The 26,119-nt window shown below is 34.7% G+C and overlaps 1 protein-coding gene across 5 annotated transcripts in view; it reads right to left on the minus strand.

The window, feature by feature from the left end:
* Nucleotides 1-346: 346 nt before the first annotated feature.
* The window catches only part of LOC135125308 (formin-binding protein 1 homolog), an 80,611-nt gene continuing 54,838 nt past the window's right edge, over nt 347-26,119 (minus strand). The window contains exons 5-10 of one of the 5 annotated variants that reach the window (XM_064050790.1): nt 15,604-16,050; nt 15,324-15,551; nt 13,827-13,995; nt 1,784-2,066; nt 1,372-1,541; nt 347-1,320 (exon numbers count right to left, since the gene is read on the minus strand). In XM_064050790.1, coding sequence (XP_063906860.1) covers nt 1,160-1,320; nt 1,372-1,541; nt 1,784-2,066; nt 13,827-13,995; nt 15,324-15,551; nt 15,604-16,050 — 1,458 coding nt within the window. In that variant the 3' untranslated portion in view covers nt 347-1,159. Of the gene's footprint in view, nt 1,321-1,371; nt 1,542-1,783; nt 2,067-13,826; nt 14,020-15,323; nt 15,552-15,603; nt 16,051-26,119 lie in introns of all 5 variants that reach the window. The other 4 variants (XM_064050792.1, XM_064050791.1, XM_064050789.1 and 1 more) reach the window with 4 other exon arrangements.

A 26,119-nucleotide genomic window follows, 5' to 3' on the forward strand; every position in this document is an offset into this window, starting at 1 on the left:
GCTTTAAATAACGTCATGACTCTAGGGTTCCTAATGTCTTTTTTGAAAAAAAAAAAAAAAATCGTTTCATGTTTTGTATAATTTCCGGTTGTCAGTTGCCAAGACTGACAGATTGTCAGTGTAATCAAAACATAACCTGAATTCATCGCGTGTCACGATTGACACACAATTACTTCCGTTATGCCAACATAAACGCAAGAAAAGTTCACATTTTTGTTTAAAAAGTACTGCCAATAGATTTGATCATTTCTGTTCACGCGGTATTCAGACCTTAAGAATGAATAAGATGCCCTATTTTGAAGAATGCGAAAATGTAGGGTGACAAGGCGTGAAAAAAACAACTCTGTATTTATATAGGTATTTATAATGCAAGTCAGTCATAATGCACATTAATATTATGAGTTTAGCCGAATTTCACATAGACACGGATCTGCGGACTTTTAAGGACAATGACGACCAACAACAAGCTTAACTTAAGTGATATGGCGACAACACGTAAATATTAAAATACTCTGTTGATGATGAGGTTGATATGACTTAAGTCACCAGCTGCCACCGCGGCACTAGCACCAAACAGCTCCTTAAATATGAGATGTAGAAACTCTAAACTCGCCGTCCTTAAAAATCCAACTTGAGTGATCTTCCCACAGAAACGGAACGATGGAATATGTAGCACAAGTATTTGAGTAAATTAAAGAAATCACAACTATGTATGTAAATAGTAGACGATAACGTTAACTATTCTGTGACGAAAGTCTGATGTAATTAAAAAAAGTTATAAAATTACAACTAACTGTTTATATTACAATTTAATCTAAATTGTTCTCACAGCGAGCTATATTAGTGTATGAGCATATATACAAGTAACTAGAAGGCAACATCGCCGCGCCGAATTTACAAAAATAAAAAATTAAATAGTAGAAAAGCGGCAGCAACGTCACCCGACTTATTGTGCTAAGCAAACTTAAACAACTGAAAATTGCAGAAAGCAACAATATATATGGACGTTATACTTAGTATGAGTTCTTGTGTGTAGGTGTTCACGACTAACTTAATACATATACAAAAAAAAAATAAGTAGAACATAAATAATGAATATTTCAGAACATAAATAAAATATAAAAATATATAAATTTTGTAACTATTCACACAAGAGCGATTATTTGTCGAACAGAGTCGTTTCTATGTATGAAGTCGGCACGAAACCCTCCTCCAACTCCCCGTGCATCCTCCTGACCCGAGTCCACCCGTCTCCTTGGTCCTCCTCGATCAAGTGCAGCTCCTCGTCTTGCGCCATGGGTATACTACCCTCGCTAGTGGCTGCAGAAAAAAAATCGTCACCACAGAGAGCGATAAAGTGTGATTATCTACCTTCAAACGGATATAGCGCTTTACACACTCCCATCGGAGCCAGAAGGTCGGCCTCGTAATACTCGCTTTCCGGATCCGCCGTATGCCCGTCATACTGGTCAGGATCCGAGTCCACCCCTGGCAGAGACGTGTGCGACGTACCCAATCCACTTTCAGGACTGTTTGAACAACTATGTCAAAATGTAAAGTGACATATAAATAAAACAAACTAAGTCGAGGAATTTCGTGTGAATAACTACTACAAGCTAGCGGTGCTTTTCACATTCATTGACAAATTATATTAAATTGCACCATACACAGGTCATTGTTTTCACTAATACGATTATCGCGATTGGCGGCGCCGACTAAAACCGTCGGTTTTAGTCCGCGCCGTGTGAGTTAAGCAACGATTACACTTAAGTCCAACACCCACCCATGATTAAGCTGAGGCGTGCCCGGTGCGGACTGCTTATTATGATTAATAGTAGGATTAGTGACGCTGCTATCGCTCGCAGACCTGCTGAGGGACTCCTCTTCGGCCGCGCTTCCTCCAGAGTTCCGATGGTGTCGGGAGCCGTTGACCATCCGCGGCGAATTCGTCAACGAATTGTTCTGTCCGGATTGAATACCCTTGATGGCGTCCTCCAGGTAGCCCTGATACCTCTTGAGCTCGCCTTGGAGTTTGTCCAGTCTGTGGCTGCATTCGTTCAATTGACCTGGAATTATCGGATTGGTCAGTCGTTCGGAGAAGATTAATCGACACCGCAATTTCCTAATTAAAATTGTGGCGGGAAAACCGCTACGACTTGATTGGAGTACGTTTAGCGGCAGATGACTGTGATTGGGTTTCCGGTCTTTCTAAATGTTTGTGTTCATTGTAGTCTAGCAATTTAATGTTAATAAAATTATGTTGGCAACACTGGCGTTTTTTTTAAATTACGGTTAAATAACTGTCAAACATCATTATTTTAAAAATGAACTGCTGACTTGATGCCCAAATGACAAAAAATTACTAAAATTAAGTCTCTCGTTATACCGCGTCATCAGAAACAACTGATACTGTTGCCAAGCCTGGATTTTTAGTTGAAACTGGTATCATATTTTCTATTATTTCCGATTGTCAGCTATCAAGATTGACAGATTGTTGACATTTTTAATGTACAAAATGTATCCAAAACATAACCTAAATTTATCGCATGTCACGATTGACACATCTGTCAGACAATTACTTCCGTTATGCCAACATAAACGCAAGAAAAGTTCATATTTTTGTTTCGATTTGACAATCAGGCACACCACCACAAAATTTTAAAATGTCACCAACCTTGCAAAAATCACTAATAATATGTCACCCGTTATAAAAAAAGAAACTAGTAAAACTATTTTTCGATTTTTCTACGAAACTCGATGTTTTTCAAGTCCCCAGACGCCATTTCAAAATCAAAGTACGAGTGACAGCTTGTGACTTTTCAAAAGTGCGTAACAAACATGATGAGAAGATAGCCACTGCCGACTTGACGCCAAAAATTTCAATTTGACAATCAGGCATGCCATCACAAAATTTTAAACGTTACTTAAATTGACACAAAAACACTGAAATTAAGTCACTAGTTATTAAAAATGAAACTCACAGAATCAAATTTTACCATTTTTCTAGAAAATTGAATGTTCTTCCAAAACCCCCTTTTCAAAACAGGAATAATACGACTCTGGGCAAAGCCTGAATGATAGTAAGTGACTTTTCAAAAGCGCGTAATGAACGTGATGAAATGGCCGCTACTGACTTGGCCTCAAAAATTTCAATCCGACAATCAGGGATGCAATCACAATATTTTTAAATGTTACCAACCTCACAAAAATCACTAATAATATGTCACTCGTTATAAAAAAAAGAAACTCGTAGAACTATTTTTCGATTTTTCTACGAAACTCGATGTTTTTCAAGTCCCCAGACCCCATTTCAAAATCAAAGTCCGAGTGACAGCTTGTAAATTAAAATTGCGTAATAAACATGATGAGAAGATAGCCACTACCGACTTGGCGCCAAAAATTTCAATCTAACAATCAGGGATGCCATTACAAAATTTTAAAATGTTACTTAAATTGACAAAAAAAACACTGAAATTAAGTCACTAGTTATTAAAAATGGAACTCACAGAATCAAATTTTACTATTTTTCTACAAAATTGAGTATTCTTCCAAAGCCCCCTTTTTAAAACACGAATAATACGCCTCTGGGCAAACCCTGAATGATAGTTAGTGACTTTTCACAAAAGCGCGTAACGAACGTGATGAGATGGCCGCTACTGACTTGGCGCCAAAAATTTCAATCCGACAATCAGGGATGCCATCACAAAATTTGAAAATGTTACCAATCTATCAAAAATCACTAATAATATGTCGCTAGTTATAAAAAAAGAAACTCGTAGAACTATTTTTTGATTTTTCTACGAAACTCGATGTTTTTCAAGTCCCCATACCCCATTTCAAAATCAAAGTCCGAGTGACAGCTTGTAACTTTTCAAAAGTGCGTAACAAACATGATGAGAAGATAGCCACTGCCGACTTGGCGCAAAAAATTTCAATTTGACAATCAGGCATGCCATCACAAAATTTTAAAATGTTACTAAAATTGACAAAAAAACACCGAAATTAAGTCACTAGTTATTAAAAATGGAACGCACAGAATCAAATTTTACAATTTTTCTACACAATTGAATTTTCTTCCAAAGCCCCCCTTTTCAAAACACGAATAATACGCCTCTGGGCAAAGCCTGAATGATAGTTTGTGACTTTTCAGAAGCGCGTAACGAACGTGATGAGATGGCCGCCACTGACCTGGCGCCAAAAATTTCAATCTGACAATCAGGGATCCCATTACAAAGTTTTAAAATGTTGCCAATCTAACAAAAATCACTAATATGTCACTCGTTACAAAAATTAAACGCGTAGAACTATTTTTCGATTTTTCTACGAAACTCGATGTTTTTCAAGTCCCCAGACCCCATTTCAAAATCAAAGTCCGAGTGACAGCTTGTGACTTTTCAAAAGTGAGTAACAAATATGATGAAAAGATAGCCACTACAGACTTGGCGCCAAAAATTTCAATCTGACAATCAGGGATACCACTACAAAATTTTAAAATGTTACCAACCTACCAAAAATCACTAATAATATATCGCTAGTTATAAAAAAAAGAAACTCGTAGAACTATTTTTCGATTTTTCAACGAAACTCTATGTTTTTCAAGTCCCCAGACCCCATTTCAAAATCAAAGCCCGAGTGACAGCTTGCAACTTTTCAAAAGTGCGTAACAAACATGATGAGAAGATAGCCACTGCCGACTTGGCGCCAAAAATTTCAATTTGACAGTCAGGCATGCCATCACAAAATTTTAAAATGTTACTAAAATTGAAAAAAAAAAAACACTGAAATTAAGTCACTAGTAGTTAAAAATTGAACTCACAGAATCAAATTTTACAATTTTTCTACAAAATTGAATGTTCTTCCAAAGCTCCCTTTTCAAAACACGAATAATACGCCTCTGGGCAAAGCCTGAATGATAGTTTGCGACTTTTCAAAAGCGCGTAACGAACGTGACGAGATGGCCGCTACTGACTTGGCGCCAAAAATTTCAATCTAACAATCAGGGATGCCATTACAAAATTTTAAAATGTTACCAATCCAATATAAATCACTAATAATATGTCACTCGTTATATAAAAAAAAAAACTCGTAGAAATAGTTTTCGATTTTTCTACGAAATTCTATGTTTTTCAAGTCCCCAGACCCCATTTCAGAATCAAAGTCCGAGTGACAGCTTGTAACTTTTCAAAAGTGCGTAACAAACATGATGAGAAGATAGCCACTGCCGACTTGGCGCCAAAAATTTCAATTTGACAGTCAGGCATGCCATCACAAAATTTTAAAATGTTACTAAAATTGAAAAAAAAAAAAAACACTGAAATTAAGTCACTAGTAGTTAAAAATTGAACTCACAGAATCAAATTTTACAATTTTTCTACAAAATTGAATGTTCTTCCAAAGCTCCCTTTTCAAAACACGAATAATACGCCTCTGGGCAAAGCCTGAATGATAGTTTGCGACTTTTCAAAAGCGCGTAACGAACGTGACGAGATGGCCGCTACTGACTTGGCGCCAAAAATTTCAATCTAACAATCAGGGATGCCATTACAAAATTTTAAAATGTTACCAATCTAATATAAATCACTAATAATATGTCACTCGTTATATAAAAAAAAAACTCGTAGAAATAGTTTTCGATTTTTCTACGAAATTCTATGTTTTTCAAGTCCCCAGACCCCATTTCAGAATCAAAGTCCGAGTGACAGCTTGTAACTTTTCAAAAGTGCGTAACAAACATGATGAGAAGATAGCCACTGCCGACTTGGCGCCAAAAATTTCAATTTGACAATCACACATGCCATCACAAAGTTTTAAAATGTTACTAAAATTGACAAAAAAACACTGAAATTAAGTCACTAGTTATTAAGAATGGAACTCACAGAATCAAATTTTACAATTTTTCTACAAAATTGAATGTTCTACCAAAGCCCCCTTTTCAAAACACGAATAATACGCCTCTGGGCAAAGCCTGAATGATGGTTTGTGACTTTTCAAAAGCACGTTACGAACGCAATGAGATGGCCGCTACTGACTTGACGCCAAAAATTTCAATCTGACAATCAGGGATGCCATTACAAAATTTTAAAATGTTACCAATCTACCAAAAATCACTAATAATATGTCACTCGTTATAAAAAAAGAAACTCGTAGAACTATTTTTCGATTTTTCTACGAAACTCGATGTTTTTCAAGTCTACAGACCCCATTTCAAAATCAAAGTCCGAGTGACAGCTTGTGACTTTTCAAAAGTGAGTAACAAATATGATGAAAAGATAGCCACTACAGACTTGGCGCCAAAAATTTCAATCTGACAATCAGGGATACCACTACAAAATTTTAAAATGTTACCAATCTAACAAAAATCACTAATAATATGTCACTCGTTATATAAAAAAAAAACTCGTAGAAATATTTTTCAATTTTTCTACGAAATTCAATGTTTTTCAAGTCTCCAGACCCCGTTTCAAAATCAAAGTCCGAGTGACAGCTTGTAACTTAAAAGTGCATAACAAACATGATGAGAAGATAGCCACTACCGACTTGGCGCCAAAAATTTCAATTTGACAATCAGGCATGCCATCACAAAATTTTAAAATGTTACTTAAATTGACAAAAAAACACTGAAATTAAGTCACTAGTTATTAAAAATGGAACTCACAGAATCAAATTTTACTATTTTTCTACAAAATTGAGTATTCTTATAAAGCCCCCTTTTTAAAACACGAATAATACGCCTCTGGGCAAACCCTAAATGATAGTTAGTGACTTTTCTCAAAAGCGCGTAACGAACGTGATGAGATGGCCGCTACTAACTTGGCGCCAAAAATTTCAATCTGACAATCAGGGATGCCATTACAAAATTTTAAAATGTTACCAACCTAACAAAAATCACTAATAATATGTCACTCGTAATAGAAAAAAGAAACTCTTAGAACTATTTTTCGATTTTTCTACGAAATTCTATGTTTTTCAAGTCCCCAGATCCCATTTCAGAATCAAAGTCCGAGTGACAGCTTGTAACTTTTCAAGAGTGCGTAACAAACATGATGAGAAGATAGCCACTACCGACTTGGCGCCAAAAATTTCAATTTGACAATCAGGCATGCCATCACAAAATTTTAAAATGTTACTAAAATTGACAAAAACACTGAAATTAAGTCACTCTAGTTATTAAAAATGGAACTCACAGAATCAAATTTTACAATTTTTCTACAGAATTGAATGTTCTACCCTTTTCAAAACACGAATAATACACCTCTGGGCAAAGCCTGAATGATAGTGACTTTCCAAAAGCGCGTAACGAACGTGATGAGAGGGCCGCTACTGACTTGGTGCCAAAAATTTCGTTTTGACAATCAGGGATGCCATCACAAAATTCTAAAATGTTGCTAACCTGACAAAAATTACAAAAATTAAGTCACCCATGACAAAAAATGAAACTCGTAGAATCAATTTTGGACCAGCCATCTTCTCATCAAGCAAAATATCAATTTGACAGTCAGGGATGCCATCACAAAATTATTAAATGTTGCCGACTGGGAAAAAAAAAATCACTCGTTATCTTGCATTATCAATTTTACAATTTTCTATGGAACTAGATATTTTTCCAACGCCCCTATTTCAAAATGTGAATATTACGCCTCTGGTCAAAGTCCGAGTGACAACTTGTGACTTTTCAAAAGCACGTCCAAACGTGATGAAAAGATTGCCGCTACGGACTTGGCGCCAAAAAATTTCAATTTGACAATCAGATGTGCCATCATAAAATTTTAAGATGTTGCTAACCTAACAAAAAAAATCACTAAAATTAAGTCACTAGTTTCTAAAAATGAAACTCGTACAATTAAATTTAGCAGTTTTTCAACAAAACTTTTTATTTTTTTTCAATCCCTCTATTTCAAACTTCAAACAATACGCCTCTGGTCAAGCCCCAATGACAAAATGTGATTTTTCCAGAACACGCAACAAACGTGATGAGAAGATGGCCGCTGCAGACTTGGCAAGCAAAATTTCAATTTGACAGTCAGGCATGCCATCACAAAATTATTAAATGTTGCCGACTGAAAAAAAAAATTAAATCACTCGTTATCTTGCAGTATCAATTTTACAATTTTCTATGGAACTAGATATTTTTCCAACGCCCCCATTTCAAAATGTGAATAATACGCCTCTGGCAAAGTCCGAATGACAATTTATAACTTTTCAAAAGCACGTACCAAACCTGATGAGAAGATTGCCGCTACTGACTTGGCGCCAAAAACATTCAATTTGACAATCAGATGTGCCATCATAAAATTTTAAGATGTTGCCAACCTAACAAAAAAATCACTAATATTAAGTCACTAGTTATAAAAGATGAAACTCGTACAATCAAATTTAGTAGTTTTTTCAACAAAACTTTTTTTTTCAATCCCTCTATTTCAAACTTCAAATAATACGCCTCTGGTCAAGCCCGAATGATAAAATGTGATTTTTCCAAAATACGCAATAAACGTGATGAGAAGATGGCCGCTGCACATTTGGCACGCAAAATTTCAATTTGACAGTCAGGCATGCCATCACAAAATTATTAATTGTTACCGTCTGGGGAAAAAAAAAATCACTCGATATCTTGCAGTATCAATTTTACAATTTTCTATGAAACTAGATGTTTTTCCAACGCCCCCATTTCAAAATGTGAATAATACGCCTCTGGTCAAAGTCCGAGTGACAACTTGTGACTTTTCAAAAGCACGTACCAAACGTGATGAGAAGATTGCCGCTACTGACTTGGCACCAAAAAATTTCAATTTGACAACCAGATGTGCCATCATAAAATTTTAAGATGTTGCCAACCTAACAAAAAAATCACTAAAATTAAGTCACTAGTTATAAAAAATGAAACTCGTACAATTAAATTTAGTAGTTTTTCAACAAAACTTTTTATTTATTTTTTCAATCCCTCTATTTCAAACTTCAAATAATACGCCTCTGGTCAAGCCCGAATGACAAAATGTGATTTTTCCAGAACACGCAACAAATGTGATGAGAAGATGGCAGCTGCAGACTTGGGACGCAAAATTTCAATTTGACAGTCAGGCATGCCATCACAAAATTATTAAATGTTGCCGACTGGAAAAAAAAAATTAAGTCACTCGTTATCTTGCATTATCAATTTTACAATTTTCTATGGAACTAGATATTTTTCCAACGCCTCCATTTCAAAATGTGAATAATACGCCTCTGGCAAAGTCCGAATGACAATTTATAACTTTTCAAAAGCACGTACCAAACCTGATGAGAAGATTGCCGCTACTGACTTGGCGCCAAAAACATTCAATTTGACAATCAGATGTGCCATCATAAAATTTTAAGATGTTGCCAACCTAACAAAAAAATCACTAATATTAAGTCACTAGTTATAAAAGATGAAACTCGTACAATCAAATTTAGTAGTTTTTTCAACAAAACTTTTTTTTTTCAATCCCTCTATTTCAAACTTCAAATAATTAATACGCCTCTGGTCAAGCCCGAATGATAAAATGTGATTTTTCCAAAATACGCAATAAACGTGATGAGAAGATGGCCGCTGCACATTTGGCACGCAAAATTTCAATTTGACAGTCAGGCATGCCATCACAAAATTATTAATTGTTACCGTCTGGGGAAAAAAAAAATCACTCGATATCTTGCAGTATCAATTTTACAATTTTCTATGAAACTAGATGTTTTTCCAACGCCCCCATTTCAAAATGTGAATAATACGCCTCTGGTCAAGGTCCGAGTGACAACTTGTGACTTTTCAAAAGCACGTACCAAACGTGATGAGAAGATTGCCGCTACTGACTTGGCGCCAAAAAATTTCAATTTGACAATCAGATGTGCCATCATAAAATTTTAAGATGTTGCCAACCTAACAAAAAAAAAATCACTAAAATTAAGTCACTAGTTACAAAAAATGAAACTCGCACAATTAAGTTTAGTAACTTTTCAACTAAACTTTTAATTTTTTTTTTAATCCCTCTATTTCGAACTTCAAATAATACGCCTCTGGTCAAGCCCGAATGATAAAATGTGATTTTTCCAAAACACGCAACAAACGTGATGAGAAGATGGCCGCTGCACATTTGACACGCAAAATTTCAATTTGACAGTCAGGCATGCCATCACAAAATTATTAAATGTTGCCGACTGGAAAAAAAAATTAAATCACTCGTTATCTTGCATTATCAATTTTACAATTTTCTATGGAACTAGATGTTTTTCCAACGTCCCCATTTCAAAATGTGAATAATACGCCTCTGCTCAAAGTCCGAGTGACAACTTGTGACTTTTCAAAAGCACGTACCAAACGTGATGAGAAGATTGCCGCTACTGACTTGGCGCCAAAAAATTTCAATTTGACAACCAGATGTGCCATCATAAAATTTTAAGATGTTGCCAACCTAACAAAAAAATCACTAAAATTAAGTCACTAGTTATAAAAAATGAAACTCGTACAATTAAATTTAGTAGTTTTTCAACAAAACTTTTTATTTATTTTTTCAATCCCTCTATTTCAAACTTCAAATAATACGCCTCTGGTCAAGCCCGAATGACAAAATGTGATTTTTCCAGAACACGCAACAAACGTGATGAGAAGATGGCAGCTGCAGACTTGGCACGCAAAATTTCAATTTGACAGTCAGGTATGCCATCACAAAATTATTAAATGTTGCCGACTGGGAAAAAAAATTAAATCACTCGTTATCTTGCAGCATCAATTTTACAATTTTCAATGGAACTAGATGTTTTTCTAACGTCCCCATTTCAAAATGTGAATAATACGCCTCTGGTCAAAGTCCGAATGACAATTTATAACTTTTCAAAAGCACGTACCAAACGTGATGAGAAGATTGCCGCTACTGAGTTGGCGCCAAAAAATTTCAATTTGACAATCAGATGTGCCATCATAAAATTTTAAGATGTTGCCAACCTAACAAAAAAATCACTAAAATTAAGTCACTAGTTACAAAAAATGAAACTCGTACAATTAAGTTTAGTAACTTTTCAACTAAACTTTTTATTTTTTTTTAATCCCTCTATTTCAAACTTCAAATTATACGCCTCTCGTCAAGCCAGAATAACAAAATGTGATTTTTCCAAAACATGCAACAAACGTAATGAGAAGATGGCCGCTGCAGACTTGGCACGCAAAATTTCAATTTGACAGTCAGGTATGCCATCACAAAATTATTAAATGTTGCCGTCTGGGGAAAAAAAAATAAATCACTTGTTATCTTGCAGTATCAATTTTACAATTTTCTATGAAACTAGATGTTTTTCCAACGTCCCCATTTCAAAATGTGATTAATACGCCTCTGGTCAAAGTCCGAATGACAATTTATAACTTTTCAAAAGCACGTACCAAACCTGATGAGAAGATTGCCGCTAAAAAATTTCAATTTGACAATCAGATGTGCCATCATAAAATTTTAAGATGTTGCCAACCTAACAAAAAAAATCACTAATATTAAGTCACTAGTTATAAAAGATGAAACTCGTACAATCAAGTTTGGTAGCTTTTCAACAAAACTGTTTATTATTTTTTTCAATCCTTCTATTTTAAACTTCAAATAATACACCTCTGGTCAAGCCCGAATGATAAAATGTGATTTTTCCAGAACACGCAACAAACGTGATGAGCAGATGACAGCTGCACATTTGGCACGCAAAATTTCAATTTGACAGTCAGGCATGCCATCAAAAAATTATTAAATGTTGCGGACTGGAAAAAAAAATTAAATCATTCGTTATCTTGCAGCATCAATTTTACAATTTTCTATGGAACTAGATGTTTTTCCAACGTCCCCATTTCAAAATGTGATTAATACACCTCTGGTCAAAGTCCGAGTGACAACTTGTGACTTTTCAAAAGCACGTACCAAACGTGATGAGAAGATTGCCGCTACTGACTTGGCGCCAAAAAAATTCAATTTGACAATCAGATGTGCCACCATAAAATTTTAAAATGTTGCTAACCTAACAAAAAAATCACTAAAATTAAGTCACTAGTTACAAAAAATGAAACTCGCACAATTAAGTTTAGTAACTTTTCAACTAAACTTTTTATTTTTTTTTAATCCCTCTATTTCAAACTTCAAATAATACGCCTCTGGTCAAGCCCGAATGACAAAATGTGATTTTTCCAGAACACGCAACAAACGTGATGAAAAGATGGCAGCTGCACATTTGGCACGCAAAATTTCAATTTGACAGTCAGGCATGCCATCACAAAATTATTAAATGTTGCGGACTGGAAAAAAAAAATTAAATCATTCGTTATCTTGCAGCATCAATTTTACAATTTTCTATGGAACTAGATGTTTTTCCAACGTCCTCATTTCAAAATGTGATTAATACGCCTCTGGTCAAAGTCCGAGTGACAACTTGTGACTTTTCAAAAGCACGTACCAAACGTGATGAGAAGATTGCCGCTACTGACTTGGCGCCAAAAAATTTCAATTTGACAATCAGATGTGCCATCATAAAATTTTAAGATGTTGCCAACCTAACAAAAAAATCACTAAAATTAAGTCACTAGTTACAAAAAATGAAACTCGTACAATTAAGTTTATTAACTTTTCAACTGAACTTTTTATTTTTTTTTTAATCCCTCTATTTCAAACTTCAAATAATACGCCTCTGATCAAGCCCCAATGACAAAATGTGATTTTCCCAAAACACGCAACAAACGTGATGAGAAGATGGCCGCTGCACATTTGACACGCAAAATTTCAATTTGACAGTTAGGCATGCCATCACAAAATTATTAAGTGTTGCCGACTGGAAAAAAAAATAAATCACTCGTTATCTTGCATTATCAGTTTTACAATTTTCTATGGAACTAGATATTCTTCCAACGCCCCCATTTCAAAATGTGAACAATACGCCTCTGGTCAAAGTCCGAGTGACAACTTGTGACTTTTCAAAAGCACGTACCAAACGTGATGAGAAGATTGCCGCTACTGACTTGGCACCAAAAAATTTCAATTTGACAACCAGATGTGCCATCATAAAATTTTAAGATGTTGCCAACCTACCAAAAAATTACAAAAATTAAGTCACTAGTTATAAAGAATGAAACTCGTACAATTAAATTTAGTAGCTTGTCAACAAAACTTTTAATTTTTTTTTCAATCCCTCAATTTCAAACTTCAAATAATACGCCTCTGGTCAAGCCCGAATGACATAATGTGATGAGAAGATGGCAGCTGCAGACTTGGCACGCAAAATTTCAATTTGACAGTCAGGCATGCCATCACAAAATTATTAAATGTTGCCGACTGGAAAGAAAAAATAAATCACTCGTTATCTTGCAGTACCAATTTTACAATTTTCTATGGAACTAAATATTTTTCCAACACCCCCATTTCAAAATGTGAATAATACGCCTCTGCTCAAAGTCCGAGTGACAACTTGTGACTTTTCTAAAGCACGTACCAAATGTGATGAGAAGATTGCCGCTACTGACTTGGCGCCAAAAAATTTCAATTGGACAATCCACCATAAAATTTTAAAATGTTGCTAACCTAACAAAAAAATCACTAAAATTAAGTCACTAGTTATAAAAAAAATTATACCTAACTGGATATTTTTCAAAGCCCCCTTTTCATAACATGAATAATACGCCTCTGGTCACATTTTGAGTGACAGCTTGAAACGTGATAAAATTTCAATTTGACAATCAGGCATGCCATCATACAATTTTAACCACAAAATCACTAATATTAAGTCACTGGTTGTACAATTTTATGGAGCTGTCATTTTTCAAAAGTGCCAACCTAACCAGCACGCATCCCCTCCCTTACCTTCAATCGTCATCGGATCGCCCAACGCCGGATTCGCCTCGTACACCCCCTTCATCTTCATGAGCCCGTCTTTAGCGGCGGTTTCTTGAGCAACTTTGCTTTTGAGCTCTTCGACTTTCTGCATCAGCTTTTTCCGCCTCTGGTTGGGAGGTAAGTCGCTGAGGTCCTCCTTTCCGTCCGCAATTGCAGCGTTCTGTAACCACAACAGCCGACTTAAATTTTTCCCAAAGCTACTAAACGCCAACTCGCACATTTACAGCAAGTCTACGTCACATTCTGAGCAGAAAAAGGAAACGTTAACGACACTGTGTGGAGATGTTGTCTTTAAAATAGAGCACTCATTTAAATCCTTACGCAACAATTTCGTTTTCAGTTCAGTGACTTGCAACTTTCCCTTGAAAACAGGATCGTTGCAATGTGGGAACTCAAAGCGATAAAATTGCACACCCACGTGAATATTGATTGTCGTTTGGTTTGATGACACTTAAGTCAGTTTAAGTGTGGGAGTGTCGGCAACTTAAATTAGGTTAAGTGAAGTAAAGTAAAGCAAAGCAACATACCTTGATGGCCATACAGACTTCTGTAAGCTTCTGTACGCATGAAAACATAAAAGCATTAGCACATGCCCTTGTATGAAATGTGTTTACTCAACTTAAGTAATTACGTGGAAACGTAAGCTCGCGTGAAAAACAAAGCAAGGTTTCCACAGTTAAGCAAAAACCGAATTTCTGTGTCGGGTGTCATTGAAGGAGTGTAAGCTTTTAAAAACATGCGACGTTAAATCGCGATGTTATTATATTTACACATGAAACGTTAACATCCATGCATGTTTGTAATTAAGAAAATTACTTACTATAATAATGTAATGGTAACAAATAGCCCACACATCGAGGTCACCATCACCAAATAGAAGGATAACAATACAAAAGTGTTACAAAATGCATATAAAATAGAAATATAAAAAGAAATCGAACTTAAGTTAAGTAAAGAAAAAGTTGTTGCACAATAGTACGTGGTCTCGGTTGACATCTAGGTAAAAAGTCAATTTCTAAACCCAACCAAAGAAGCGTAAACTTCAATCGGGAGATAATTATACAAATTTTATGCAAAAAGACTAATCAGTGTTCAGAGTTTACTGTTTTCGGAAATTTAAAAAGATGCTGGAAAAAGACAATTTCACGCAGCTTAAGTGATCGGTTATAGCGAGTTTGGGCAATTACACGGATTTTAAGCCGATTTTTCTTTAGTTGAGTTGTCGTTCCATAACTTCAAGACGACACGAAAACATTTTACGTAAAATCTTTTCATTCCCAGTAATTATTTTCAAACAAAAACTTTCACTAAAACGTTAAAATAAATCACACGAATTACTTTCTTCCAACTAATGGAAATGGATCAACAAACAAAAGAATTTTCCCACGTAATTGAGCGCCAATAAACTGTGAACACGTCTTCATGCATTTCTACCAACGTCTAGACCAAAAAAACCCAACATACCCCTCTGCTTCCAAAAATGTGGAAAATCCCGGCCCGTTTCTTCATCGCTTTCCCCGTAATAGTCCCTTTCACTGTGTAACCACCTTCTTTCAACTTGCCACTAATTTGAATATTGTTAATATTATTAGCACTACCCGAATCACTACACCCCTTCGATAAATCTTCAAACGGAATATCGTCCGGCGGCAAAAACCCTGACTTATACCTCTCTATAACGAGCATAGTGTCCTGGAACAGAACCCAAATCACACCAGAAAAATCACCAAACGGCGCTACCAACCTCCTTCTCGTTAATAACGTCGGCGGCCTTCAAGATCCCGTCTAGGCATTTATTGATAATAGGAAACACGTTACGTTCGATATCTACAGAGCTACGTATAAAATTCTTTATGTTCTTGATCCTCTTCTCGTCGAGCTCCTGCAACTGCCGGAAGACCTCGGGTAGTCCAGATCTAAAGTGCTGCCGCTGCAGCTCGTTCGTCCTCTGCAGCTGCATGGCGTATTCGTTCTTCGCCGTATCACAAACTTGAGTTTTATATGCTAGATTCGCGCGCTGCTTCTCGACCTCGGCTCGGGATAAGTGCAGGTCGGCGTCGGCTTTTTGGAAGTTCTCGAGCGCTTTCTCGTTGTCGCGGAAGGCCTTGTCGTAGGCTTTCTTCGACCGCTGGAGGTTCTCGAGCTGGGTTTGGAGGGTCTGGGTGAGGCGGTTGCCCTCTTGGAGCTGTTTCTAAAATACGACATAAAATGTCAAATTTCGATCAAGAGGATAGGCAAACAGTGACGCCAACTGGTTTTTCGATGTCACCAGATATGGTGACTTTGGTGATTTTCGAAACCAAAATTCAGGTCAGGATCAGGTCAATTTGATGACGTCGTTTCAAAACTTGGCTTTGTAAAAGCTATTAAAATTTTTATAAAAATAACATGTGGTTTATGAATCCGCCTTGATTTTAATCGCAAGCATTGCACATCGTTAATAAGAAAAAATCTGTTTATATATCTGATTTTCACAAATTTTAAGGACCCCAAGTGTCCGTTTCTTAAAAGTGCAAAGGCCCTGACACGAAAAAGTCACGAGGGTAATAATTCTAAGGATCTCCAGTGTTTTTTTTCAAAGAATTTTTAATAATTCGAAGGATTTTCAATCATTCTACAGGTACTTGAAGACCCCTTGTGCATTTTTTTGATAATTCAAAAGACGCTCAAGGACCCTTGGTGTCATTTTTTAAGAATTTGTAAGAATTCAAAAGGATCTCTGGGTCCTTAGTGTCATTTTTAAGAATTTGTAAGAATGCTAAAGAACTTCTGGGTCCCTAGTGGCATTTTTAAAAAACTTGTAAGAATTCAAAAGAATGTCTGGGTTCCTAGTGTCATTTTTTAAGAATTTGTAAGAATTAAAAAGAATTTCCGGGTCCCTAGTGTCATTTTTTAAATGATTCTCTAGGATCTCGGGCACCCTTAGTGTCTAATAAAGAATTTGTAAGAACTTAAAACGGTCTCTGGGCGCCTAGTGTCATTTTTTGAGCATTTATAGGAATTCAAAAGAATTTCTGGGTACGTAGTATCATTTTTTTCAATGATTTCCGATGAACCCGAAGGCTGCTAGTGTCATTTTTTTAAAGAATTTATAAGAATACAAAAGAATCTCTGAGCCCCTAGTGTCATTTTTTAAGAACTTGTAAAAATTCAAAAGGATTTCTGGGTCCCTAGTGTCCATTTTTTAAGAACACATATATAAGAATTCTAGAATGTCTGCGATCTCAAGTGCCATTTTTTAAACGATTCTTAAATATTTAGGAAGCCCATAGTGTATGTTTTTAAAGAAGTTATAAGAATTCTAAATAATGTCGAAGGTCCATAGTGTCACTTTTTTTAAAGAATTTGTAAGAATTAAAAGGAATCTCTGGGTCTGTAGTGTAATTTTTTTTAAGATTTATTGGGATTCAAAAGGATCTCGGAGGCACCTAGTATCTTTTTTTAAAGAATTTTAAGAATTCAAGAGAATTTCGGAGGCCTCTGTCTTTTTTAAAGAATTTATAAGAATTCTAAAGAATGTCGGAGTCCCTAGTCTCATTTTTTTAATAATTCTCTAGGACCTCGGACACCACTGGTCTTGTTTTAAAGAATTTTTAAAAATTTAAAAGCATCTCTGGACCTCTCGTGTTATTTTTTCAATGATTTTCATTAATCTCGACGGCTCCTATTGTCATTTTTTCAATGATTCTCTAGGATTTCGGAGACCCTTTGTGTTTTTTTTAGAATATGTAGGAATTTAAGAGAATTTCCGGGTCCCTAATGTCATTTATTAAAGAACTTATAAAAATTCAAAAGGATCTCTGGGTCCCTAGTGTCATCTTTTAAAAATTTGTAGGAATTCAGAAAAATCTCTTTGCCCCTAGTGTAATTTTTTAAGAATTTGTAGGAATCCTAAAGATTTTCGGAAGTCCCTAGTGTCATTTTTTTAAAGAATTTGTAAGAATTCTAAAGAATTTCTGTGTCCTAGCGTCATTTTTCAATGATTTTTGTTGATTTCGGAGGCTCCTAATGTTATTTTTGAAGAATTTGTAAGGATCCAAAACAATCTCTAGGTCCCTAGTGTCATTTTTTCAATGATTCTGTAGGATCTCGGAGACTCTTAGTGTTAACTCAAAAGAATTTCTGGGTCCCTAGTGTCATTTTTTTCAATGATTATCGATGATCTCGGAGGCTCTTAGTGTCATTTTATTAAGAATTTGTAAGAATTAAAAGGAATCTCTGAGCCGCTACTGTCATTTTTTAAAAAGTTATATGAATTCTAAAGATCGAGTATCTGTGTTCTAGTGTCGTGATTTTTGTTGATCTCGGAGGCTCCTAGTGTCATTTTTTCAATGATTCTGTAGGATCTCGGGGAACCTTAGTGTTAATTCAAAGGAATTTCTGGGTCCCAAGTGTCTTTTTTAAGAATTTGTAGGAATTCTAAGGAATTTCTAGGTCCCTAGTGTCACATTTTTAAGAATTTGTAGGAATTCTAAAGAATTTCTGGGTCCCTAGTGTCATTTTTCAATAATTCTCGATGATCTCGGAGGCTCTTAGTGTCATTATTTAAAGAATTTATAAGAATTCAAAAGGATCTCTGGGTCCCTAGTGTCATTTTTTAAGAATTTGTAAGAATTCAAAAGGATCTCTGGATCCCTAGTGTCTTTTTAAGAATTTGTAAGAATGAAAAGGCACTCTGAGCCGCTACTGTCATTTTTTAAGAATTTGTAAAAATTCTAAAGAATCTCTAGATCCTTGTTGTCATTTTTTCAATGATTCTCTAGGATCTCGGAGAGCCTTAGTCTCTTTTTAAAGAATTTATGGGAATTTTAAAGAATGTCTAGGTCCCAAGTGTCTTTTTTAAGAATTTGTAGGAATTATAAAGAATTTCTAGGTCCCTAGTGTCAATTTTTAAGAATTTGTAGGAATTCTAAAAAATTTCTGGGTCCCTAGTGTCCATTTTTTAAGAATACATACATAAGAATTCTAGAATGTCTGGGATTTCAAGTGCCGTTTTTTAAATGATTCTTAAAAGATTTAGGAAGCTCCTAGTGTATGTTTTTAAAGAAGTTATAAGAATTCTAAATAATGTCGAAGGTCCCTAGTGTCATTTTTTTTTAAAGAATTTGTAAGAATTAAAAGGAATCTCTGGGTCTGTAGTGTAATTTTTTTAAAGATGTATAGGGATTCAAAAGGATCTCGGAGGCCCCTAGTATCTTTTTTTTTAAAGAATTTTAAGAATTCTAAAGAATGTCGGGGTCCCTAGTCTCATTTTTTTAATAATTCTGAAGAATCCTGAATCCTTGGTGTCTTTTTTTTTAAATTTGTGAGGATTTAAAATAATTTCTAGGTCCCTAGTGTCATTTTTTCAATGATTCTCTAGGATCTCGGGAACCCTTAGTGTCTAATAAAGAATTTGTAAGAACTCAAAACAATCTCTGAGCCCCTAATGTAATTTTTTAAGAAATTGTAGGAATTCCAAAGAATTTCTGGGTTCCAAGTATCATTTTTTAAGAATTTATAAGAATTCAAAAGAATCTTTGGGTTCCTAGTGTCATTTTTTCAAATTTTCTCTAGGACCTCGGAGACCACTGGTCTTTTTTTTTAAGAATTTTTAAAAATTTGAAAGGATCTCTGGACCTCTAGTGTCATTTTTTCAATGATTTTCATTAATCTCGGAGGCTCCTAGTGTCATTTTTTTCAATGATTCTCTAGGATTTCGGAGACTCTTTGTGTTTTTTTTTAGAATTTGCAAGAATTCAAGAGAATTTACGGGTCCCTAATGTCATTTTTAAAAGAATTTATAGGAATTCAAAAGGATCTCTGGGTCCCTACTGTCATCATTTAAGAATGTGTAGGAATTTAGAAAAATCTCTTTGCCCCTAGTGTCAGTTTTTATGAATTTGTAGGAATCTTAAAGATTTTCTGAAGTCCCTAGTGTCATTTTTAAGAATTTGTAAGAATTCAAAAGGATCTCTGGATTCCTTGTGTCATTTTTTTAGAATTTGTAAGAATTCTAAAGAATGTCTGAGTCCTAGCGTCATTTTTCAATGATTTTTGTTGATCTCGGAGGCTCCTAGTGTCATTTTTGAAGAATTTGTAAGGATTCAAAAGAATCTCTGGGTTCCTAGTGTCATTTTTTCAATGATTCTCTAGGGCCTCGGAGACCACTGGTCTTTATTAAAGAATTTTTAAAAATTTAAAAAGGATCTCTGGACCTCTAGTGTCATTTTTTCAATGATTCTCTAGGATTTCGGAGGCCCTTTGTGTTTTTTTTTGAATTTGTAGGAATTCAAGAGAATTTCCGGGTCCCTAATGTCATTTTTTAAAGAATTTATAAGAATTCAAAAGGATCTCTGGGTCCCCACTGTCATTTTTTAAGAATGTATAGGAATTTAGAAAAATCTCTTTGCCTCTAGTGTCATTTTTTAAAGAATTTGTAAGAATTCAAAATGATCTCTGGATCCCTTGTCATTTTTTTAGAATTTGTAAGAATTCTAAAGAATATCTGTGTCCTAGCGTCATTTTTCAATGATTTTTGTTGATCTCGGAGGCTCCTAGTGTCATTTTTGAAGAATTTGTAAGGATTCAAAACAATCTCTAGGTCCCTAGTGTCATTTTTTCAATGATTCTGTAGGATCTCGGAGAGTCTTAGTGTTAATTCTCAAGAATTTCTGGGTCCCAAGTGTCTTTTTTAAAAATTTGTAAGAATTAAAAGGAATATCTGGGTCCCTAGTGTCATTTTTTTTTCAATTATTTTCCATGATCTCGGAGGCTCTTAGTGTCATTTTTTAAAGAATTTGTAAGAATTCAAAAGGATCTCTGGGTCCAGTCTTTTTTAAAAAGTTATATGAATTCTAAAGAATGAATATCTGTGTCCTAATGTCATGATTTTTGTTGATCACGGAGGCTCCTAGTGTCATTTTTTCAATGATTCTCTAGGAATCTGGGAGACCCTTAGTGTTAATTCAAAGGAATTTCTGGGTCCCTAGTATCTTTTTTAAGAATTTGTAGGAATTCTAAAGAATTTCTGGGTCCCTAGTGTCATTTATCAACGATTCTCGATGATCTCGAAGGCTTTTAGTGTCATTGTTTAAATAATTTATAACAACTCAAAAGGATCTCTGGGTCCCTAGTGTAATTTTTTAAGAATTTGTAAGAATTCAAAGGAATTCTAAAGAATTTCTGGGTTCCAAGTATCATTTTTTAAGAATTTATAAGAATTCAAAAGAATTTTTGGGTTCCTAGTGTCATTTTTTCAAATATTCTCTACGACCTCGGAGACCACTGGTCTTTTTTTTTTAAAGAATTTTTAAAAATTTGAAAGGATCTCTGGACCTCTAGTGCCATTTTTTCAATGATTTTCATTAATCTCGGAGGCTCCTAGTGTCATTTTTTCAATGATTCTCTAGGATTTCGAAGACCCTTTGTGTTTTTTTTTACAATTTGCAGGAATTCAAGAGAATTTCCGGGTCCCTAATGTCATTTTTAAAAGAATTTATAAGAATTCAAAAGGATCTCTGGGTCCCTACTGTCATTTTTTAAGAATGTATAGGAATTTAGAAAAATTTCTTTGCCCCTAGTGTCATTTTTTAAGAATTTGTAGGAATCCTAAAGATTTTCGGAAGTCCCTAGTGTCATTTTTTTAAGAATTTGTAAGAATTCAAAAGGATCTCTGGATCCCTTGTGTCATTTTTTTAGAATTTGTAAGAATTCTAAAGAATGTCTGAGTCCTAGCGTCATTTTTCAATGATTTTTGTTGATCTCGGAGGCTCCTAGTGTCATTTTTGAAGAATTTGTAAGGATTCAAAAGAATCTCTGGGTTCCTAGTGTCATTTTTTCAATGATTCTCTAGGGCCTCGGAGACCACTGGTCTTTTTTAAAGAATTTTTAAAAATTTAAAAAGGATCTCTGGACCTCTAGTATCATTTTTTCAATGATTCTCTAGGATTTCGGAGGCCCTTTGTGTTTTTTTTTGAATTTGTAGGAATTCAAGAGAATTTCCGGGTCCCTAATGTCATTTTTTAAAGAATTTATAAGAATTCAAAAGGATCTCTGGGTCCCTACTGTCATTTTTTAAGAATGTATAGGAATTTAGAAAAATCTCTTTGCCTCTAGTGTCATTTTTTAAAGAATTTGTAAGAATTCAAAATGATCTCTGGATCCCTTGTCATTTTTTTTAGAATTTGTAAGAATTCTAAAGAATATCTGTGTCCTAGCGTCATTTTTCAATGATTTTTGTTGATCTCGGAAGCTCCTAGTGTCATTTTTGAAGAATTTGTAAGGATTCAAAACAATCTCTAGGTCCCTAGTGTCATTTTTTCAATGATTTTGTAGGATCTCGGAGAGTCTTAGTGTTAATTCACAAGAATTTCTGGGTCCCAAGTGTCTTTTTTAAAAACTTGTAAGAATTAAAAGGAATATCTAGGTCCCTAGTGTCATTTTTTCAATAATTTTCCATGATATCGGAGGCACTTAATGTCATTTTTTAAAGAATTTGTAAGAATTCAAAAGGATCTCTGGGTCCATAGTGTCTTTTTTGAGAATTTGTAAGAATTAAAAGGAATCTCTGGTTCCCTAGTGTCATTTTTTAAAAAGTTATATGAATTCTAAAGAATGAATATCTGTGTCCTAGTGTCATGATTTTTGTTGATCTCGGAGGCTCCTAGTGTCATTTTTCAATGATTCTCTAGGAATTTGGGAGACCCTTAGTGTTATTTCAAAGGAATTTCTGGGTCCCTAGTATCTTTTTTAAGAATTTGTAGGAATTCTAAAGAATTTCTGGGTCCCTAGTGTCATTTTTCAACGATTCTCGATGATTTCGGAGGCTTTTAGTGTCATTGTTTAAATAATTTATAACAACTCAAAAGGATCTCTGGGTCCCTAGTGTATTTTTTTAAGAATTTGTAAGAATTCAAAGGATCTCTGGATCCCTAGTGTTTTTTTAAAGAATTTGTAGGAATTCTAAAGAATTTCTATGTCCGAAGTGCACTTTTTCAATGATCCTCGACGATCTCGGAGGCTCTTAGTATCACTTTTTCAAAAATTTGTAAGTCTAAAGAATTTCTGGGTCCCTAGTGTCATTTTTTAAGAATTTATAAGAATTCAAAAGAATTCTGTGTCTCTAGTTGGTGTCATTTTTTTCAATGATCATCAAGGCGCTCGGAGACCCTAAGTGTCATTTCTTCAATCATTTTCGATAATCTCGGAGGCTCTTAGTGTCATTTTAAGAATTTGTAGGAATTCTAAAGAATTTCTGGGTCCCTAGTGTCATTTTTCAACGATTCTCGATGATTTTGGAGGCTTTTAGTGTCATTGTTTAAATAATGTATAACAACTCAAAAGGATCTCTGGGTCCCTAGTGTCATTTTTTAAGAATTTATAAGAATTCAAAAGAATTCTGTGTCTCTAGTTGGTGTCATTTTTTTCAATGATCATCAAGGCGCTCGGAGACCCTAAGTGTCATTTCTTCAATCATTTTCGATAATCTCGGAGGCTCTTAGTGTCATTTTAAGAATTTGTAGGAATTCTAAAGAATTTCTGGGTCCCTAGTGTCATTTTTCAACGATTCTCGATGATTTTGGAGGCTTTTAGTGTCATTGTTTAAATAATGTATAACAACTCAAAAGGATCTCTGGGTCCCTAGTGTAATTTTTTAAGAATTTGTAAGAATTCAAAGGATCTCTGAATCCCTAGTGTCTTTTTAAAGAATTTGTAGGAATTCTAAAGAATTTCTATGTCCGAAGTGTCACTTTTTTAATGATCCTCGACGATCTCGGAGGCTCTTAGTATCACCTTTTCAAAAATTTGTAAGGATTCTAAAGAATTTCTGGGTCCCTAGTGTCATTTTTTTAAGAATTTATAAGAATTCAAAAGAATTCTGTGTCTCTAGTTGGTGTCATTTTTTTCAATGATCATCAAGGCTCTCGGAGACCCAAAGTGTCATTTCTTCAATGATTTTTAGATAATCTCGGAGGCTCTTAGTGTCTTTTTAAGAATTTGTAGGAATTCTAAAGAATTTCTGGGTCCCTAGTGTCATTTTTCAACGATTCTCGATGATTTCGGAGGCTTTTAGTGTCATTATTTAAATAATTTATAACAACTCAAAAGGATCTCTGGGTCCCTAGTGTATTTTTTTAAGAATTTGTAAGAATTCAAAGGATCTCTGGATCCCTAGTGTCTTTTTAAAGAATTTGTAGGAATTCTAAAGAATTTCTATGTCCGAAGTGTCACTTTTTTAATGATCCTCGACGATCTCGGAGGCTCTTAGTATCACTTTTTCAAAAATTTGTAAGGATTCTAAAGAATTTCTGGGTCCCTAGTGTCATTTTTTAAGAATTTATAAGAACTCAAAAGAATTCTGTGTCCCTAGTTAGTGTAATTTTTTTCAATGATCATCAAGGCTCTCGGAGACCCTAAGTGTCATTTCTTCAATGATTTTCGATAATCTCGGAGGCTCTTAGTGTTTTTTTTTTAAGAATTTGTAGGAATTCTAAAGAATTTCTGGGTCACTAGTGTCATTTTTCAACGATTCTCGATGATTTTGGAGGCTTTTAGTGTCATTGTTTAAATAATGTATAACAACTCAAAAGGATCTCTGGGTCCCTAGTGTAATTTTTTAAGAATTTGTAAGAATTCAAAGGATCTCTGAATCCCTAGTATCTTTTTAAAGAATTTGTAGGAATTCTAAAGAATTTCTATGTCCGAAGTGTCACTTTTTTAATGATCCTCGACGATCTCGGAGGCTCTTAGTATCACCTTTTCAAAAATTTGTAAGGATTCTAAAGAATTTCTGGGTCCCTAATGTCATTTTTTAAGAATTTATAAGAATTCAAAAGAATTCTGTGTCTCTAGTTGGTGTAATTTTTTTCAATGATCATCAAGGCGCTCGGAGACCCTAAGTGTCATTTCTTCAATCATTTTCGATAATCTCGGAGGCTCTTAGTGTCATTTTAAGAATTTGTAGGAATTCCAAAGAATTTCTGGGTCCCTAGTGTCATTTTTCAACGATTCTCGATGATTTTGGAGGTTTTTAGTGTCATTGTTTAAATAATGTATAACAATTCAAAAGGATCTCTGGGTCCCTAGTGTAATTTTTTAAGAATTTGTAAGAATTCAAAGGATCTCTGAATCCCTAGTATCTTTTTAAAGAATTTGTAGGAATTCTAAAGAATTTCTATGTCCGAAGTGTCACTTTTTTAATGATCCTCGACGATCTCGGAGGCTCTTAGTATCACCTTTTCAAAAATTTGTAAGGATTCTAAAGAATTTCTGGGTCCCTAATGTCATTTTTTAAGAATTTATAAGAATTCAAAAGAATTCTGTGTCTCTAGTTGGTGTAATTTTTTTCAATGATCATCAAGGCGCTCGGAGACCCTAAGTGTCATTTCTTCAATCATTTTCGATAATCTCGGAGGCTCTTAGTGTCATTTTAAGAATTTGTAGGAATTCCAAAGAATTTCTGGGTCCCTAGTGTCATTTTTCAACGATTCTCGATGATTTTGGAGGCTTTTAGTGTCATTGTTTAAATAATGTATAACAACTCAAAAGGATCTCTGGGTCCCTAGTGTAATTTTTTAAGAATTTGTAAGAATTCAAAGGATCTCTGAATCCCTAGTGTCTTTTTAAAGAATTTGTAGGAATTCTAAAGAATTTCTATGTCCGAAGTGTCACTTTTTTAATGATCCTCGACGATCTCGGAGGCTCTTAGTATCACTTTTTCAAAAATTTGTAAGTCTAAAGAATTTCTGGGTCCCTAGTGTCATTTTTTAAGAATTTATAAGAATTCAAAAGAATTCTGTGTCTCTAGTTGGTGTCATTTTTTTCAATGATCATCAAGGCGCTCGGAGACCCTAAGTGTCATTTCTTCAATCATTTTCGATAATCTCGGAGGCTCTTAGTGTCATTTTAAAAATTTGTAGGAATTCTAAAGAATTTCTGGGTCCCTAGTGTCATTTTTCAACGATTCTCGATGATTTTGGAGGCTTTTAGTGTCATTGTTTAAATAATGTATAACAACTCAAAAGGATCTCTGGGTCCCTAGTGTAATTTTTTAAGCATTTGTAAAAATTGAAAAGAATCACTGAGGCCCTTAGTGTCACTTTTTTCCATGATTCTCAAGGATCTAGAGATCCCTAGTGTATTTTTTTTTTAAGAATTTGTGAAAACTCAAAAGAATCTCTGGGTTTCTGGGTCATTTTTTCAATGAGTCTCGAGGATCTTGGAAGCCCCTAGTGTCTTTTTTTAAAGAATTTGTAAAATCTTTAAAGAATCTCGGAGTT

This window comes from Zophobas morio, unplaced genomic scaffold (genome assembly GCF_036711695.1).
Source record: "Zophobas morio isolate AGI-343-1 ecotype UQ-CSIRO unplaced genomic scaffold, CSIRO_AGI_Zmor_V1 ptg000008l, whole genome shotgun sequence".
NCBI classification, from domain to species: Eukaryota; Metazoa; Arthropoda; class Insecta; order Coleoptera; family Tenebrionidae; genus Zophobas; species Zophobas morio.